The sequence below is a fragment of the Meleagris gallopavo genome, chromosome 1 (assembly GCF_905368555.1).
Source record: "Meleagris gallopavo chromosome 1, MGAL_WU_HG_1.1, whole genome shotgun sequence".
Taxonomy (NCBI): domain Eukaryota; kingdom Metazoa; phylum Chordata; class Aves; order Galliformes; family Phasianidae; genus Meleagris; species Meleagris gallopavo.
Window position 1 is genome coordinate 45078672 of NC_139404.1, and position 16323 is coordinate 45094994.

The 16323-nt window shown below is 42.3% G+C and overlaps 1 protein-coding gene across 1 annotated transcript; it reads right to left on the minus strand.

The window, feature by feature from the left end:
- Positions 1–1595: 1595 nt before the first annotated feature.
- On the minus strand, positions 1596–16309 carry HAL (histidine ammonia-lyase). Its single transcript, XM_010709347.4, has 20 exons — positions 13676–16309; positions 13166–13226; positions 12964–12991; positions 12587–12661; positions 12409–12481; positions 12257–12323; positions 12016–12053; positions 11812–11937; positions 10545–10684; positions 9364–9411; positions 7589–7736; positions 7415–7510; positions 7249–7307; positions 6377–6457; positions 5505–5570; positions 5255–5420; positions 4074–4208; positions 3442–3550; positions 3275–3344; positions 1596–2407 (listed from the first exon to the last, which is right to left on the minus strand). The coding sequence occupies exons 1-20, from the start codon at positions 13920–13922 to the stop codon at positions 2258–2260; spliced, it is 1983 nt and encodes a 660-aa protein (XP_010707649.1). The 5' UTR covers positions 13923–16309; the 3' UTR covers positions 1596–2257.
- Positions 16310–16323: the final 14 nt, after the last annotated feature.

Below are 16323 nucleotides of genomic sequence, written 5' to 3' on the forward strand. Positions count from 1 at the left end.
TCCTCTCCTCTCCTCTCCTCTCCTCTCCTCTTCCTCTCCTCTCCTCTCCTCTCTCTCCTCCTCTCCTCTCCTCTCAATTATTACACTTTTCGTGAGCTTGTACCATCCTTTGGGGATGTGGTATGTAGAAAGAAGATAACACAGCTTTGGAGTTTAACCTGTTACATTGTTCTAAGCAGAGAATCTTAGATAGGGAAGGGTCTCTTTACACACTGGCTGGAGCTTTTCTTCAGCTTTTCAAATGAAAGGTGGCTATAGAAACAAAAGCACTTACTTTTCTTAATAAAAGAATCATTAAACAATACTCGATAAGCATGAAGAGCTTTGTATCAAAAACATACAGTCAACAATAACATCTGACCTGGACTGTGGACAGAGCTATTAGTGAACCAGACCCTCAATGAAGGACTGTAGTCTCATTCTGGTAGGAACTTTATTCTCTCTGAGCCATGGGGTTATCTGTTAACATACAGAATGTAAGCCACGTGTCTTTGTTCACATTTGGTTTTCCTTGCATTCATGCTGCTTGGGTGCTATTTCCTACATCTGAGGTTATAGCAGCAACCAGTGGGGAACTGTTTAGGGCTGCTAGTTTTGCTGCTGGAGAAACTGTGCTATTCAGCCGTATCTTGAGGCTGAAGGCAAATGTTATAACAACCAAATTGTTGTATAACAACCAGGCTTGTACTGTAGGGGGATCATCATCACAGCTGGTTTTATTTAACAGCTGGCAGGCTGTGAGATGGAAGAGCTTCAGCAGGAGCTTGAGATAAGTTTGTTGCAGAGTCTGTAGCTGGAAGCGTGCAGACAGATTTGGCACATGGGGGAAAGATAGAGACCAGAGGATTGGACCTCGCACACCATAGGGTTGTCCTAATTCCCAGGTCTGCTTATTGCTGAGCTGTAGACCCATCACCACACTCATGTTTGTAACTTGGAATGACAGGCCAAAAGTTAGTTGTCTCTCAGTAGGACAGGGCAGGACCTTGCAACCCTGCACAACTTGTGCTTTTTCCTGGCCAGGTTCAAAGTCTCCCTGCTGGCTTGCCAGTGGGTGTGTGTCCCATTCTCAGGGCATACTTCCCACTGCAAGACCCAAAGACACGTATGGGTAGACCCATACTAGTAATTTGGCTACCCCTTGCAACATAGCTGATGGCCTGGAGGGTTTCCAGCCCATGCTGGACCCCCTATGGCTGTGATCATCAGGCCAGTATTGTCGAGGTCACTTTTTTTTAACTGGCCCTTAAATGTCGTCACTGTGCTATGATGGGAAGCCTAAGTCCTGACTCTTTCCTTGCAAAACACACAAAATCTGTGCCAGAGGTCGATGCTGTAACATGGAGCACATTACAACACAAGTTTCAATGTGGAACAGGGCCACCAGCAGCCAACTGGATGCCCAATAAGTAGTGGAAGTGCAGGTCTCCAGTGCTGGTTCACATCCACTGCTCCCACAACTCCTCCTCCTGCTCTCCCAGAAACCATCATTACCCTTTGCAGGTCTCTTTGTCACCTGGGCTGCTTATTTCTAAGCTAAGCCCTTGCTTTTAACACCTTTTATCGTGACAGGAAAATACATTGCTGTAGCCATATGTGGAACCTTTCTGCATTTATTGCAGGTGTAAGTCCATAGGTCTTGGAAAGCTGCATTAAATGTAGTCCATAGTCAGAATGCAGTGTTTTTGTTCTGGAGCAGTAATCACCACAGCACAGAGCTCTTTTGATTTGTGAAGCACCTGTCTCCAAAATGCTTTTGTTATACAAGAATCTGTATGCTTTACATAAGATGTGCACAGTGCTGGAGGGACAAAGGGGGAAAGGGTTAAGCGTTAAGATAATTTTGCTCATGGCAGAATGGAGAGTACTACAGCAGTTTTCCAAAGGGGAAAAAAAAAAAAAAAAAAAAAAATAACAAGTCTCAGCTGTTCAATATCATTGGCAGAGATACAGAGAATACAAGCAAAGAGCTGACAAAAACACAGAAGGCACTGAGTAAAACATCCACTGATTTCAGCAGGAGTCTGAATGTTTTGTGTTTGTAAGCTCAGGGTGTTTAATAAGATCCATACTATAATGACCAAGCTGTCTATCCCATGGAAAGGAACTAGGGAGCCGTTTCTTTACTGCTGCTATGTGCTCCCGAGTGAGACAAACGGTTTCTTTGGGCCACCTGAAGCAACCACGTTGAGTTTTGGTGAAACAGCCACACTCAGGGCAGGTCCTGGGTCTGCTCTGTATCTGAGGAGAGCAATTGTTACAGTTCGTTGTGATGCGTGTGGTTGTGGCCATCGTGTGTTTTTCTTTCCAGCAATCCCAGGGAGAAAGCTGTTGGTGAACCAGGTCTGGATTCAGGGATGTTTTCTCTCCTATATTTTTCAATGTAAGGTTCAACTACTTCCCACACCTGTGAAATCAGAGAGTGAAACAGGTGAGTGACAAACAAATAAATAAATAAAATTCATACTTAGTCAGACATCAGCACACAACTTCAGGAAACCCTGTGGGAAAGTTAATGGGATGTAGGTGAGAATTACAGACCTGCATGCATTGGTGGTAGGTAGGTGATCAGCAGAAACAGCTAGGCAGCCAGAGTGAGGGTTGGAGAAGAGCATGAGGATGGAGTTGAGAGGGGATAGAGAAAGATACAGCTCTGGGAGGACAAAGTGAAAGGATGTGAGATGAAAAAGTCGCATCGTGTCTTGTGGCCAGGTTAATGCTCAGCATGTAACAGCTGGGAGAGGATCACTGCTATTTGTTACTACATCACTGGGTCATGAGAGGGCCAAGGAAACAAATGGCAGCTGAAATGGCCAAAGAGAAAGGGAAGGGGGTGGTGGCTGCTGTTCAAGGCAGAAAAGGAGAGTTCTACAGTTTCCTTTGTCTCTTCTTTAAGGACAGCAAGACAGCTGCAGATCAAAAGCTTTACAGTGGAGAGACTGAGATCTTATTCCATTTGGTTACTCTCCAGAATTGTTTTGTTACATTTTACAAACAAATAAGAGAGATTCTACAGTCCCACAGCTGTGCAAACACTTGGCGTGGGTTAGCACCTTTGGCTGCTGCTGTTCCCCCACCCCTGTCCTCTTACCATGCCCAGGAGCCGCCCGGCTGGGGAGCACATGCAGCCCCTCTGAATGGGGATCAGCACCCAGAGAGAGTCCCCCCTTCCCTGGCACTGCCTCTGGCTCCAGCAGTGAGGGGCATGTCCTGAGCGGAGCTGCAGCTGCCCCTAAGGCCAGGCCACACCGACCTGCCAGAAGCCAGCACTCGCCTTCTGTTCCACCAGCAGCCTCTGAGCAGCTTCAATATCCGGGGCCATGAAACGGTCCTTCATCCAAGGCCTGCAGTGAGTTGGCCAAACATTAACCACTGGCACCGTCAGCAGCGGGCCTCTGAAGGAGTGGGTGACCCCCACCTGAGGCATTTATCTGATCTTACCTCACCACCGAGCGCACGAGGTCGTAGACCTTCTCCAATGGGGTGGTCGTTCTCAGGGGGCGTAAGAATTCAATGCCCTGGCAGGCGGCGAGCAGCTCTATGGCCAGGACTAGAAATCACAACAGCAGGAGAGACACTCAGCAGGCACAGCTCAAGGCGAGGCTTCCTTCACCAATCTCTCCATGGTGTTTGGTGTATCTGATGTGATCTGCACAGCCCAGAGCGCTCACACGTATGGGCAAATGAGTTCAGTGTTTGTGTGCTGTGTATTACAGTGTACTTTCACTAACAGCTGTATCTAAGCACATCCTCTGCCAAATGAATAAATAAAAGAATAAAAAAGCAAGAGAGCAAGCTGTTGTTCCAACCAAGAGAGGAAAGTTTTGCTGAGAAGCCTGTATTAGCAGTTTTCTTTCATAAGAAACACAGCCCTGGGTTTGCCTCATCTCTCTTTAAAGATCCAACTGTTTGTTAAAGTATATACTTAATAAAACATTTTAAAAGTTATTTCTAATGAATTAAGCCTTTTTTTTTTTTTTTTTTCCCCAAACCACATCTGAATAGAATGGCACTAATATCTTAATCTGGTTATGTGTATAAGATCTATCTGGAAATCAGCATTTTAATGTTACCTTGTTCCACATGCTCAATGACTCTCAGTGCTTTTCTCGCAGACCATCCTCCCATGGACACGTGGTCCTCCGTAGCAGCACTGGTGGACAGAGAATCCACAGAGGAAGGGTGGCACAGGGCTTTGTTTTCTGAAACTGCAAAAACCCCATGAGGAAATGTAGGGCAGAACAGATAATGATACTAGAAGCATTGGCCAGCCTGGAAAAAAGGGCCCATCCACTACCACAGGCTGCAGGAGAGTCCAACCTTCACTTCTTTTTGGAGAATGCATCAATGTTATAGCTGAGTACTTTGTAAGGAACACCTTGAAAACTGCCATTGCCTTTGAAAAAGGCCACCAATACCAGTCTTCGAGTGTAGCTCACTGACTAGTTTTCTGCAAAGTATTTATCTACTCCAGTGACCTCTATTCCTGGTTGTTTGCATCCCCCACTTGCAATTTACCCTGTGCTTACAGCATGTTTGTCTTCATGTGGGCTCCCTGTGAACTGCAGTGTACCACAGGCCAGCATGTTTGTTGTTGCTTTAGTCATGAGTACTAGAGGAAAAATGTACTAGTGCTTATTTTTGGCATGTTGCTCCAACACCCTGCCCTGGGAAATCCAATCTCTCCAAGCTGTAGTTTGATACTGCTGTAAGCACCTGGCCATTGGTTGGAGACACCAAGTAATTCAGCCTGGCTTTGAGACAAGTGGTGTCCCTGTGAGAATCTAGGCATAAAGGTTCTCCCATTTAGAAACCAACCCTATTCAGGCAGAGGCTCTGGGTTCTGCAGAGTGGCTTGGACAGTTGTATGTGTTACCTGCAGTGTTTATTGTGAGTTTTACAGCCCTATTTGAGCCAATGTGCAGGCTGCTGGTTGCATAACTCTCACCAATTTCAGCTGGAGCTCATGGGTTGGCAACATCAGAGTGCTCTCTACCAAGCCCATCAAGATGCAAGCACTCCCAAAGTCCACCTCAGAGCAGTAAGTGCTCTCATGGAGCAGTGGAGAACAAAAAAACCCCGAGCTGAAATAATTGCAGCTGCAACGAATGCTCAGACATCACACCCAGCCAGCTCAAAGCATGTGGAAAAGAGAAGGAAAACAGGAGCAGATCCCTTGACAACTGTGAAATTACAACTGCTTCAATATAAACTGGTCTTTGGTTTGCTCTGTTGATATTGCTTAAGCACTCACCCAGGGCAGCTGCTGTGCAGTGAGCAATCATGAAGCCAGAGTTCAGACCTCCTTCAGTGACTAAAAATGCTGGCAGTTTGCTGAGCGAAGGGTTGCAGAGCCTCTCAATTCTTCTTTCACTAATTGCAGCGAGTTCGTGCACACCGATTGCCAAGTAGTCCAAAGCCTATAAAAGATCTCCTCATTCAGTCAAACGACAGGAAAACTAAACAGAAACAAAGATGTCTTTTTTCTCCATATGCTTAATTACCTTTGCAGGGTATTCACCGTGAAAATTTCCTCCAGAAATGGTCTCTGCTCTTTCAGCAAACACCATCTTGAAGGAGAAGTTAAGGCACAAACATAAATGAATAGAGCTTACATGACAGATATGCCATCTTCCTTATCTGAAGGAATATTTGTACCAGTAGGCTTTTATTTGCAGATATATTGTATTATCCAGTCTCAGTTCTCCAAACTTGTAGACAGTTTTGACATGTGTTTTTTCAAATGGACTGGACGAAGAGAAGTGTTCAGTTAGGGAGTGGAATTACTAGGGTTGTATAGAAACATGTGTTTGGATCCTAGCACAGCTGCTTGGTGGATTCTCTCTGAGGCAGGTAGAGTATTAGGTAACAAGCAGCACTGCTTGGCAGATCACAGTGGGATGTTAGAGCATCTTTATAGTGCTGAGAAGAACCCAGCCTCGCTGAACTATGAGGAGGCCTACTGATCACACACATTTTGTCTGCCTTCCTTGATGGAGCACAAATCTTGCCCTGGATTGCAGGTCTCACTAATGTTGAACCACCAGATGTTTCACGTGACAAGTCATCATCCATCTAAGTCCATTTGATTGCTAAGCCCCACCATTCTACTATTCAACATAAGCATATAGAGTATTGTCTTGTACATCTTTAATGTGCACTAAACTGAAATTACAAATGGTTTCCTTGCCTCAACACACACTTGCATGCACTGATGGCAGCTAGTGGTAGCTACTGATTGAAGTCTATAGGACTTTCTTTCTTGCCTCATATGCAAATAATTACTTAGGAAAAAGTAAAAAAAAAAACAAAAAACAACAACAGATAAAAAAGGACAGATAAAAGTGTGCAAAGAAATAAAATCATATAAAGATACAGGGTTGTCCGTGGCACTATTGATTTCAGTTGTCATGATGTCCTTCACAAAAGCAATTGTATCATTTACTACTCCGTGGACCTGGAAGAAAAGACATAGCATCTGTGCTGAGTGTCTGCACTTAGTTCATCTTCACGGTGCTGACCCAGTTGCAGGTGCTCTCTTTCCCACTGTCCCAGTCTCTACATCCACACTTGAAGACAATCTTGGATTTGCTCTTAAAATCAGTGCCGCTGTGGGACACTACCCACCCTAGACACCTGGAAGACTTGGTTTTCTGTTATGATGGCAGTAGCACTAAATAAGTCATTCTTTAGTTGTTTGTGTTTGTTCATCCTAAATGGAAGATAAGATACTTCATCAGTGACATAAATTTTATTAGGGGAAAGTTATTTAAAAATCCCCCACAGAAAATGAGAAGTCTTATTAACCAGCTAATTAGCTGGTAATTCCACTGATTTAATAGTTTTGCACATGTTAAAACTCAGGGCATTGAGTTCATCAAGTATGTTTGAGACTCTACAAATACACAAAAATTTTGTCACTCTGTGTCTCTCCAGAAACACCTTTCCCCAGTTCAAGGTCTTAGCATCAATGCAGAAGAAATACTCTACAACACCTGCACATGGGGAAACCAGCACCTTTCCTCTGCTTCCAGTGCTGGGCCTTTTTCAGATCCAAACACAAATGTGTGCAGGGGATCAGCAAATTACACATCAACTATTAATAGGAACTTTGAAGTAAGGGAGAAGAAAAATAATTTTTTCCTCTAATGAAGTCAGACAAAATGCATAGGTGACCGTGTTTCTGAGGTGGGAACTCTGATATCATTTTTTCTATTGGTAGGGAAGGAAATAAAAGTCGATTTTTACCTGAGGGCAGCAGCGCATTGTGTATGCGTCCTGAACTCGGTCACAAAATCGGTGGCTCTCTAGGAAGAGCAAGAGGACAAAAACCAAATATCCCTCACACAAAAGCAAATGTACTACAGTTGTAAGACCTGTGCAACCTGGCACACTGAAGGCTGACATTATTTACCTGCTATTTCTGATGGATGATGGTCAGAATCCAGAAGGGACCTGAACCGAAATGCCACTTCAGCCTGCCCTCGGTGTGGACGCACAGCATGGATGTCTAGCAAAACAAATGAGACTGTTCGGCTTTGCCTCTCTCCAATGTCTGCCAGTAAACAGAGAAAAGCTCAGCACCCACCAGTATCAAAGGCCTTAGTTGTACCCTTCAGGACTTCGAGTGTAAGGGCAGCCACTATGTCTGCTTGCCTAGCAATGGCGCTGGCTCTTTCAACTGCCTCACATCCCAGCGAGGTGATCATTTGTGTCCCATTGATGAGAGCCAGGCCCTTCAAAGACAGAACAGATGTTAACCAAGTCCACATACTGCGATCATTCTCCATCTCTATGATGATTCTCTTTCTCACAAAAGTTATTTAAATCTGAGCTCTCTGGATTGTCCTGAAGAAAATCATTGTAAGCACAGCTTGACCAAGTATTTTTGCTACATAAATTGTCAATGTTCATGACCCTGCTAAGTCATTATAGACAACCTTGGAATTCCAGTGGTTCCAAGAAGGAGGTTTAGTTCATGTTACTTCAAACTTAAAATGAAAAGCCTTTTCCAAGTGCTTTGGAAGTGATTTTTTTTTTTTTTATTTTTATTTTTAATTTCTTAAGTCATTAAACCAAAGAAGTTAGGATCATGGGGTGTGCAAAAACAGTCATAACAAGGAAATGGAGAGTTGAAAAAAAATTAAAAATTTTAACTGCTTTGAAAGATTTGTTGAGTGCACTTAAAGTTAAGTACAGCTTTGTTCTAAACAAACATGAGTGTCTTCTGTTTCCCTATAGGAGATACTAGATTTGGCTTCCTGCTGCTACTGTTCTTGTTATTTTACAGCTTCTGAGGCCCCATACCAGAGGACTCCACAAACCTCAAATCTGCAGTGTTCCCAGGTAAACTTGTTACTTAAAGTGAGGTTAATTTCACTTGATTTTAACCACCTAGAAGTCAGCTGTGTGGTTCAGGTCTGTCACATGAACTCTAGCTTCAGTCAAAGGGCAGAGAGGTGCCTTCAGAGGACTTCTTAGCTGTTCTGGGATGAGATGAAGTGTTTTTTGGAAGATGGCTGCCCCTCTTCAGTCACCACACAGACAATATAAACACCACATTTGGAACTGATTTCAAGTTGAGTAGGGTGACACAATGAGAGGTAAATCCCATTTGAGATAGTACTTGATAAAGTACAGCACAATCCACTCATGTTACTATTAGTGGCTGCACACTAAACATCATAAGGCATATTTTAAAAGTGAAATTATGCATTTTTTCTAAAGTTGTCCACAGCAAAAGCCTTCAGAATTCTATAACCCACTAATAGGAGCCATCTTCTCTAAGGATGCAATACAAACCTATGTGTAAATTCACATTTGTAACAAATCACAAAGCCTAGGTTGTAAAATGAGGACAGATGTGAATACAAGACCTCCAGGTTTTGACAGCAAAGTGAATAGCTGGCTGGCAACCAGAAGGACAGATCTGCACTGGTGCTGCAAGGAATACATCTGCTATGACTATTGGGATTGCTACTGCAATAACTTCCATTGATGGTCAGGAGCATTGGAGATCCATTACAGTTACTGCTTGCAAAAGGACTGGATTCTATCACTGGCATTGAAATGGGGGCAGGAGGCAGGATGGGACTTATCTGTCTGCTGGCCTGAAGCCTTACAGTCACAGCTTCTGTTTAGCTGTGGTTTTACTGAATCCAACACACATGGGAGTTGCAATGGAAATGCTGCCATAAGCTCTGCTGGTGAATGGAGTCTCTGGCATCCCTCCCCGTGGCTGACTTCAAATACCTTTCTGAAGCTTGATCTAAAAAGACTGTTGGCTCATGTCAGGCTTCAAGTATAAAGCAGCTAGTGATTGACTAAACTTGCTTTTCAACAGCTGACATTACCCTTTATTACCTCTTTTGGTTTCAAGATAATTGGTTTCAGACCATGGGCTTCGAGGACCTGTGAAGGAGTTCAATGAAAAGAGACATGCACATATATATATTTCAGTAATTCAATACCACAAACTTTAAAAGCTTAACTGCTTCTGTACATTAATACAAAATAAAAAAAAATCCCCAAGTGAAAGAAGAAAAAAACTTTATATTACAAATAATTTAGACTAATTTTTCTTCTGGGCTAAATAAGGGACAGCATTTTTGGGCTTCTAAACTAGCAGCTCATTTCCCAGTATCATTAAAAGAAGGCAATAGGAACACTACTATGAGATATTGACACAACCCATTAACGTCTACCATACATTATCTGGTGGGAAAGAGTAATAGGAGAGAAGGCTGGAAACACCTTGTGATGATAGCTCTGCCTGACATAGGTTCATAAATGAATAAGTGAGGTCCCTCTAACATCAGACAATGGAAGATCCAGGACATGCTGGTCTCCTTCCTCCCTATCTCCTCTCCACACGTAGTTCTTGCTACTTCTGCAGCCTACTGTGATGATACAGTTATCAATCTACAAATAAATCTGGTGTTCAAATATTTACAGATAGGAATGATGTGTTTGAAAAAGCAAACTACCATGAAAGACATCAGAGAACCTAGTTTCGGAGATGTTCAACACCAGATCAATCTGCTGATAGGATAACAAAAAAAAATTAAAAAAAAATCCATTATAAGGCATCTTGCTGTAAAGGAGGGTGCTGTAAAGTTTCCCTGTGACCCCTGTTAATCTTTCTAAAATTGAATGTCCAAATCTGTGTATCTGCTTAAAGCCACTGTGAATGCACTAGAAATGTTACTGCTTTCAATAAATCTCCAGTTACTCCTTGCAGTTTTGAATTGACCTTGGGTTTGTTGGAACAGCATTGATGTTTATGGAGTTGAAAATGTACTAATAGCTCTTCACAGCTGGTATCACATCCTGCCCACCTCTAAATGATGTCACTGCAGTATTTCACATTGTAATAACATAACATGGTATTTCTTTTGGACATGCTGCGCATTCATTTCTGCTCCAGGGATGTGAGCCAGTTGTCCCATTCTCATGGACCCACCTTCCTTAAGGTAGAGGATGACCTGCACAACCTAGTCCCAATTCAAACCAGTAAACAAAATCCAAATAGTCTTAAATCTTACATATTTAGCATCAGCCCAGCCACTCTTTGGGGACCACATCTTTCCCTCTCCTGTTAATCCCAATGCAAGATGAGAGAGGGGGGCCAAGTCTCCGCTGGCTCCAACTGTTCCCTTCTCAGGGATATAAGGCAGGCAGGAAGCTAGAAATAAAACAAATACAGCTCCTGTTAGAGCTTCTCCTTGATATACTCCTTGGACAACAGTGAAGCCAGCAAGTAGGTTGTCACAGTTATATTCTGTAATTAATGGCTGTGGTCAGTGGCACAAATAGGACTACTCTTCTTGCGGAGAGGTTTGATGCCTGCTCCCAGACTAATTGCAGTTTATAAAGAAATTGATTCCCTCTTGAATTCAGCTCTGTTAGGAGTGAGAGAACCAGGGCTAGTGGTGATAGCATCTGTAAGCACATGGCACCATCAAAATGTCACTCTTCTCAGATCCTCATCACAGGCTTACCACCAGCCCACTAAACACTGAGTAACTCCTAGGAACCATCTCCAAAGCCTTTTTCCCTGCCTCAATCACAATGAATGTGTGAATTTAATGACCTTGAAGGTCTTTTCTAGCCTTCATGATTCCAGGATTCTACTCAAGACATGGTTTAGTGGGCATGGTGGTGCTCACGGTTGGACCTGATGATCTTAGAGGTCCTTTCCAACCTTAATGATTCTATGATTATGTGAAATGAAGAGATCCAGGAAATCCAGAGAAAAGGACCAAAGAGACCAGCCTATTTCTTTTCTTTTGAAGTGCTAAGCAGTACAAAGCCTTGTATTCTTCAGGCCTCACATTTATAAACATGGCTCTGTTGTCACAGCGTTAGAGCAATCTTCCATTCTACAGGTTTTGCTAAGAAGAAGGGAAGTTGAACTCGTGTACAGTGCAGAGTCCTCTCAGTAAGAGTCCCTGTTTATCCCAAAGACAAGTCCTGCACAGGAAGAGGAGATGCTCTTTGATCACAACTGCCATATTAGAATGCCTCAGCAGGCATTAAAGCTGGGTGTGAACCAGGATCTACATTATCCAGGTTCAGATCCTGCTTCTGCCAGAAGCTTTCTGCTTAATCCTGAGCTTATCTGCTTAGTCATTAACCTTTCCTGACATTTCTGCTCACACACAAGTTCTTCAAGAAAGCCTCTACCCCTGAGCTTGTAGAAGACTGAGTCCTGGTTTCTCACAACTACCAATTCAAGAGAACATGAAAACAGAAAACACAAACATAACAACAACAACAAACAATGTGAGCTTTCCGTAAGCATCTTTTTACCATTAAATGCTTCAATAACTTGCTGGAGGGTTTCTAGGGATATTCCACTGTAGCCTTTTGCTAGGACATTGATCCTCAGTGCCAGCAGCATGCGGGACCTCTCTGGGGTTAAAGGTTTCCCCACACCTGAAACAGCAGTGGGCTTAGTTACTGACCTGCTATCAACTGCACAAAAAGGGAAAATACCGAGTAATTTCCCATTACCTGCAGAATGCGAACGAACCAAGTTCATTTGAAGCTCCCTACAGAAAATAAAAGAGTTGCATAAGAAGCTCTTTCAAAGGCAATTTTTGTTTTGCACAAAACAGAAACAGCAAAGCAGCCCCCTCTCGTCTAGCCACAGAAGAATAAGCAGTATGCAGTGTGCAACATGCTTCTCTACAGTGCTTTGTCTTCTTTTTTTCCCCCAGAGGAAAGGAGGGAGAAAGCTGCATACGTAACTTACATCAGTTTGCTGTTTGGAATGATGGTTCTGGCAAACTTCCCAAACCCTGTGGTGATTCCATAAACAACTGCAAGAACCATACATTTCTGGTTAAGGAGAGAAAGTTTTCAAAGTGACTGGCAAAAACAATTAATAGAGATGAAACTATTTACCTGTCTGTTCCTTTACAATCCTTTCAATCACTTCTCGCGATTGCTTGACTTTAACTTCAGCTTCAGGAGTGAGCTAGAAAATGTGCATTTTGAACATTAATTTATGTATCCACATGTAATTTCTAAGTGTAGAAAGATAAACATGTAATTTTTAGCCACATTTGTTCAGAATCTTTACCTTTATCTTGTAGAGCCCTTTTCCTAAGTTGACCAAGTCCTGCGTTGTTAAGCTGTTGCCATCTAAAGAGATATACTACACCAAGAAACCACCTTTTAGTTTGTGATACATATACACGTAACATTGCTTAATGATCAGAGTTACAAAACAAAACAAACATTGCTGCAGAGCTCAGCAATGATGAGAAGCTCGTGCACACTCTCATCCATAAGACAAGAACATCATAACAAAACGTAGTAAGGAAATTATAATACATGTTTCTAGGCCCAGCAGAACTGACAGCCACCAGTGTCATGAGTACTGCAGTGGTTGAGCTCTCAACAAGCTTTGATAAATGCAGATCATTATTGAGCTGGGCAATTGTTGGCCATTCCTACCTGTTCTGGTTCTCGATATTTGCTATATCTGAAAGTTCTGTAAAGGAAAATAAAGGGCAAAAGAGATGTCACATGCAGTAGCGTTTGTTTGATTAGAGCTGGCAAAGTGTTTTAAGAATGAAGTAACACTTCAAGAATGTGGAAATCTAGAAAACTGTGTATCTGGAAATATAAAATGTTCAAAGATTCAAAAAAAGGATACAAATGAACTCCTTCTGGCTGAGATGGTATGAAGTCTGGAGACATTATATCTCCTTCTATAACTAGAAGAGATATATGCAAAGTGAATAGGAACAGAATCTAACTATATTCTACAGATAGATGAATACGTTATTAATTACGGTACATAACATTAAGTATTATATTTGCAGTTGTCAGCACCAAACATGGTTGTATGCATCCATGAAAATAATTAGCATTCATGTAGTTTATTTTATGTACTTCAAAGGTGAAAACAGGACAGTCCAATGTCTGGACGTGCTCCATATCTCAATCATCAACAGTATATGACATCTTACATAGATGGTTGTACACAGTGTCCCATGACTTCTAAACCTGAAATAGTTCTTACTAACAAAGGTTGCATTTGGTTGTTTTTCCATACAAATCTTTGACACTGTCTCAGATACAACTTTAGATGAACTAGAACGCAGCTGCTGACTCAGGCACCAATGCAATCATTCTGTCACACGTCGCCTAAGGTTTCGCTTACCAACTTCAACAAACTCATTGTCCTCCAGGGCATCCTCCACTGTATCATCAAGATCCAGCAAGCCGAGACCCTTGCACCTCCGAACAAAAAACTTCACTTCTTCCACTGAGGTAAATCCACCGTTATCAGGTTTGTTCTTCATGTACCGCCTCACAGCCTCCTTTCCCAGCCACCCAACTGTGTTCGTGCCGTGTGGGCATGGCACTGCCAGCCATTCTCCTCGGACATGCACTGTGTATCTTAGCATGTTTCCTCCCCAGATTGTTCCTCGCCTGAGAGCAGCTGCAGAGTGAAGCAGCCTTACATTCACACACAGCAGCCTGGAGAACGATGTCTGGCTGAATTGCAGTGTCCCGATCAGATAAAGGCAAAAATCCTCCCCCCAAAGATCTCCACCTTTGTAAATAAGTGAGATCGATGCATTCAGCTAGCTTCATCCAATCAAACCAAATTGAGGGAGCACACCCTTTTCCTGGAAAGGGAAAAGGAAGCTACTGCTGCAGGATTTTTTTTTTTTTGGTCAAAGATCAGGAATATAAAAGTGAAAATTTAGGACCTGGAGTTAACGTATCAAGAATAATTAAATCAGAGTAAAAAGAAATGCAGCTGCTCTAAAAACTTAAGGGTTTAACAAGAGTTAACAGAGCTCTCTGTTAACTAAGAGCATGGCATTAGGTTGCATGAATGAAACCTCCCTCCATGAGGGACAGGGCTGGAAGGTATTCAGCCCATGATGGACTGGTCATGGTTGCTGAGATTGAAAGGAGACTGAACCCTTAGCTCTTAGGGTAAGACTAAGACTACACTCATAGTCTTAGTGTAAGACACTGCTCACTCCTGTGCTGAAGTTTTAGGACACAATATTCTATTGCAGGTGAGAAGATTCATGAAATCCCTCCCTTACCCTCTCATATGTGGTTGGGGTAATATTGTCAGAATGGTAACAACAAATACGAGGCCACATGTGCACACCATCAGGACTGGTGCTGCTATGCCAAATTTCTTCTGCAGACAGATACAAAGAAGAAAAAATGTGCAGAAACACCAATTAGAATGGTGCTATAACAATGTTTAGCAATGACTGCGCCCACACAGAAGACTGGTGGAAGTCAGTATGCAGGAACCATCACCTCAGCAGAGCAGGACACTACTGAAAGCTGTATCTGCCACTGCCTTTTTCCTAGCTCTGGCAGCAAGAAGTCAAGATCAGATGGCAGTATGAACAGCTAACTGCTAAATCACTACACAGGATATGAAGTTTTATGACTAAAAATGTTATCCCAAAAAGCAATGAAAATAAAGGGTTTCATTGCAGTAGAATAGCTTGAATGAGCACCAGATATCCCCTCTTCCTATTAAAACCTTTTCTGAGAAGCTCTCCATTCATTCAGGCACAACTGTCACAGGAGACTGATTATATTTTGGAGTGAATGAAAGAGACAGTGTAATCCAAAATAGAGAAAAAATTCCCTTCAGTCCTTTCAGTGAAGTTTCCCACTAGCAGTTATCACTCAGAGGGGTAGCAACAAAAGAACTGAATGTCTCACTAAGTCCTTAAGGCAGGAAAGTCTTAACAGTTTATGTGGTTTCTTTGCTATTCATTTAATGCTATTTTGGTTCCAAAAAAGCCAGTACTTTAATGACTTTGTTAGAAGATGTCGACAGAACATTAATTAAAAAGTTAAACTCATTTTAGTTAACAGACATATGTAGATTAGATCAGAATGGAAGGACCCAGAGTACCTTGATTTAATACAATCTAACAAGATGCATTCAGGCCTTAATTTATGTTAGAGCTGCTAACAGGAAAAGATGAATCTCCTGGTGAAATACCTAGCTTCATCTACTGGAAAGCCTATACTAATTAAAACTCAGAAGAGAAATAAATTGAATGAGTCTCCATTTCCATTCTAAATGCAACCATTCACCATGATTTATGATCAGTTTTCTTTCTCCTTTAGAATAGCATTTTTCTGCTCTCTGTTACTCCTTGATATGGGGTCATCTCCATGTCAATGAATTAAAATTATGCTAACTGATCATTTCCAGGAAAAGTTCTTCTCAAATTCACTTCAAAAAGTAACCCATAGATGGCAGTATTCACAGCGGCTTCACCTAAACTAACTACTAGGGGTAAAATAATGGGAGAAACACAGCCAGCCCTCTTCCTGCTTTTAGCCTTATCTCTAAATTGTTATATTAGCACAGAGCGGTCACAGCCAGAGCTGTTTATAAATTGGAAATATTAAACAAATTCAAAACCATGAAGGAATTAGAAGTTTTAGAAGTATCAAAGAACATCCCCAGTTGGTAGGGACCAACCACAAGGATCACTGAGTCTGACTCCAGGCTCCACCCAGGACTATGAAAATCAAACTGGGCTGAACAAACCAAAGGACCTCAGCTACTCCTCATCTTGCCCTTAGACCCTTCACCATCTTCGTAGCCTTCCTTTGGTCACTCTTCAATAACTTTACGTCCTTCTTATATTGTGACACCCAAACTGATCAATTAGGTGGGTAACCATGTCATAGAAGGAGATTAAGTTCATTAAATAAGACTTTTCCCTCGAGAACTCACGAGGAATGTTGACCAGTGACTGCACTGTCTGCTATTTTTCCACAACTCCCAGAATAATCTTCTCCATA

What these genes read in the sequence shown, in the direction of transcription:
- HAL (XM_010709347.4), bottom strand. Translation starts at nt 13,922, where the DNA reads ATGCTAAGATACACAGTGCATGTCCGAGGAGAATGGCTGGCAGTGCCA. An exon ending in CAGCCAGAAGGAGTTCATTT is followed by an intron (nt 12,992 to 13,165) that starts GTATCCTTTTTT and finishes CAGAACTTTCAG; the next exon opens with ATATAGCAAATATCGAGAAC. An exon ending in TTATCTTGAAACCAAAAGAG is followed by an intron (nt 7,737 to 9,363) that starts GTAATAAAGGGT and finishes CTGTCTTTGAAG; the next exon opens with GGCCTGGCTCTCATCAATGG.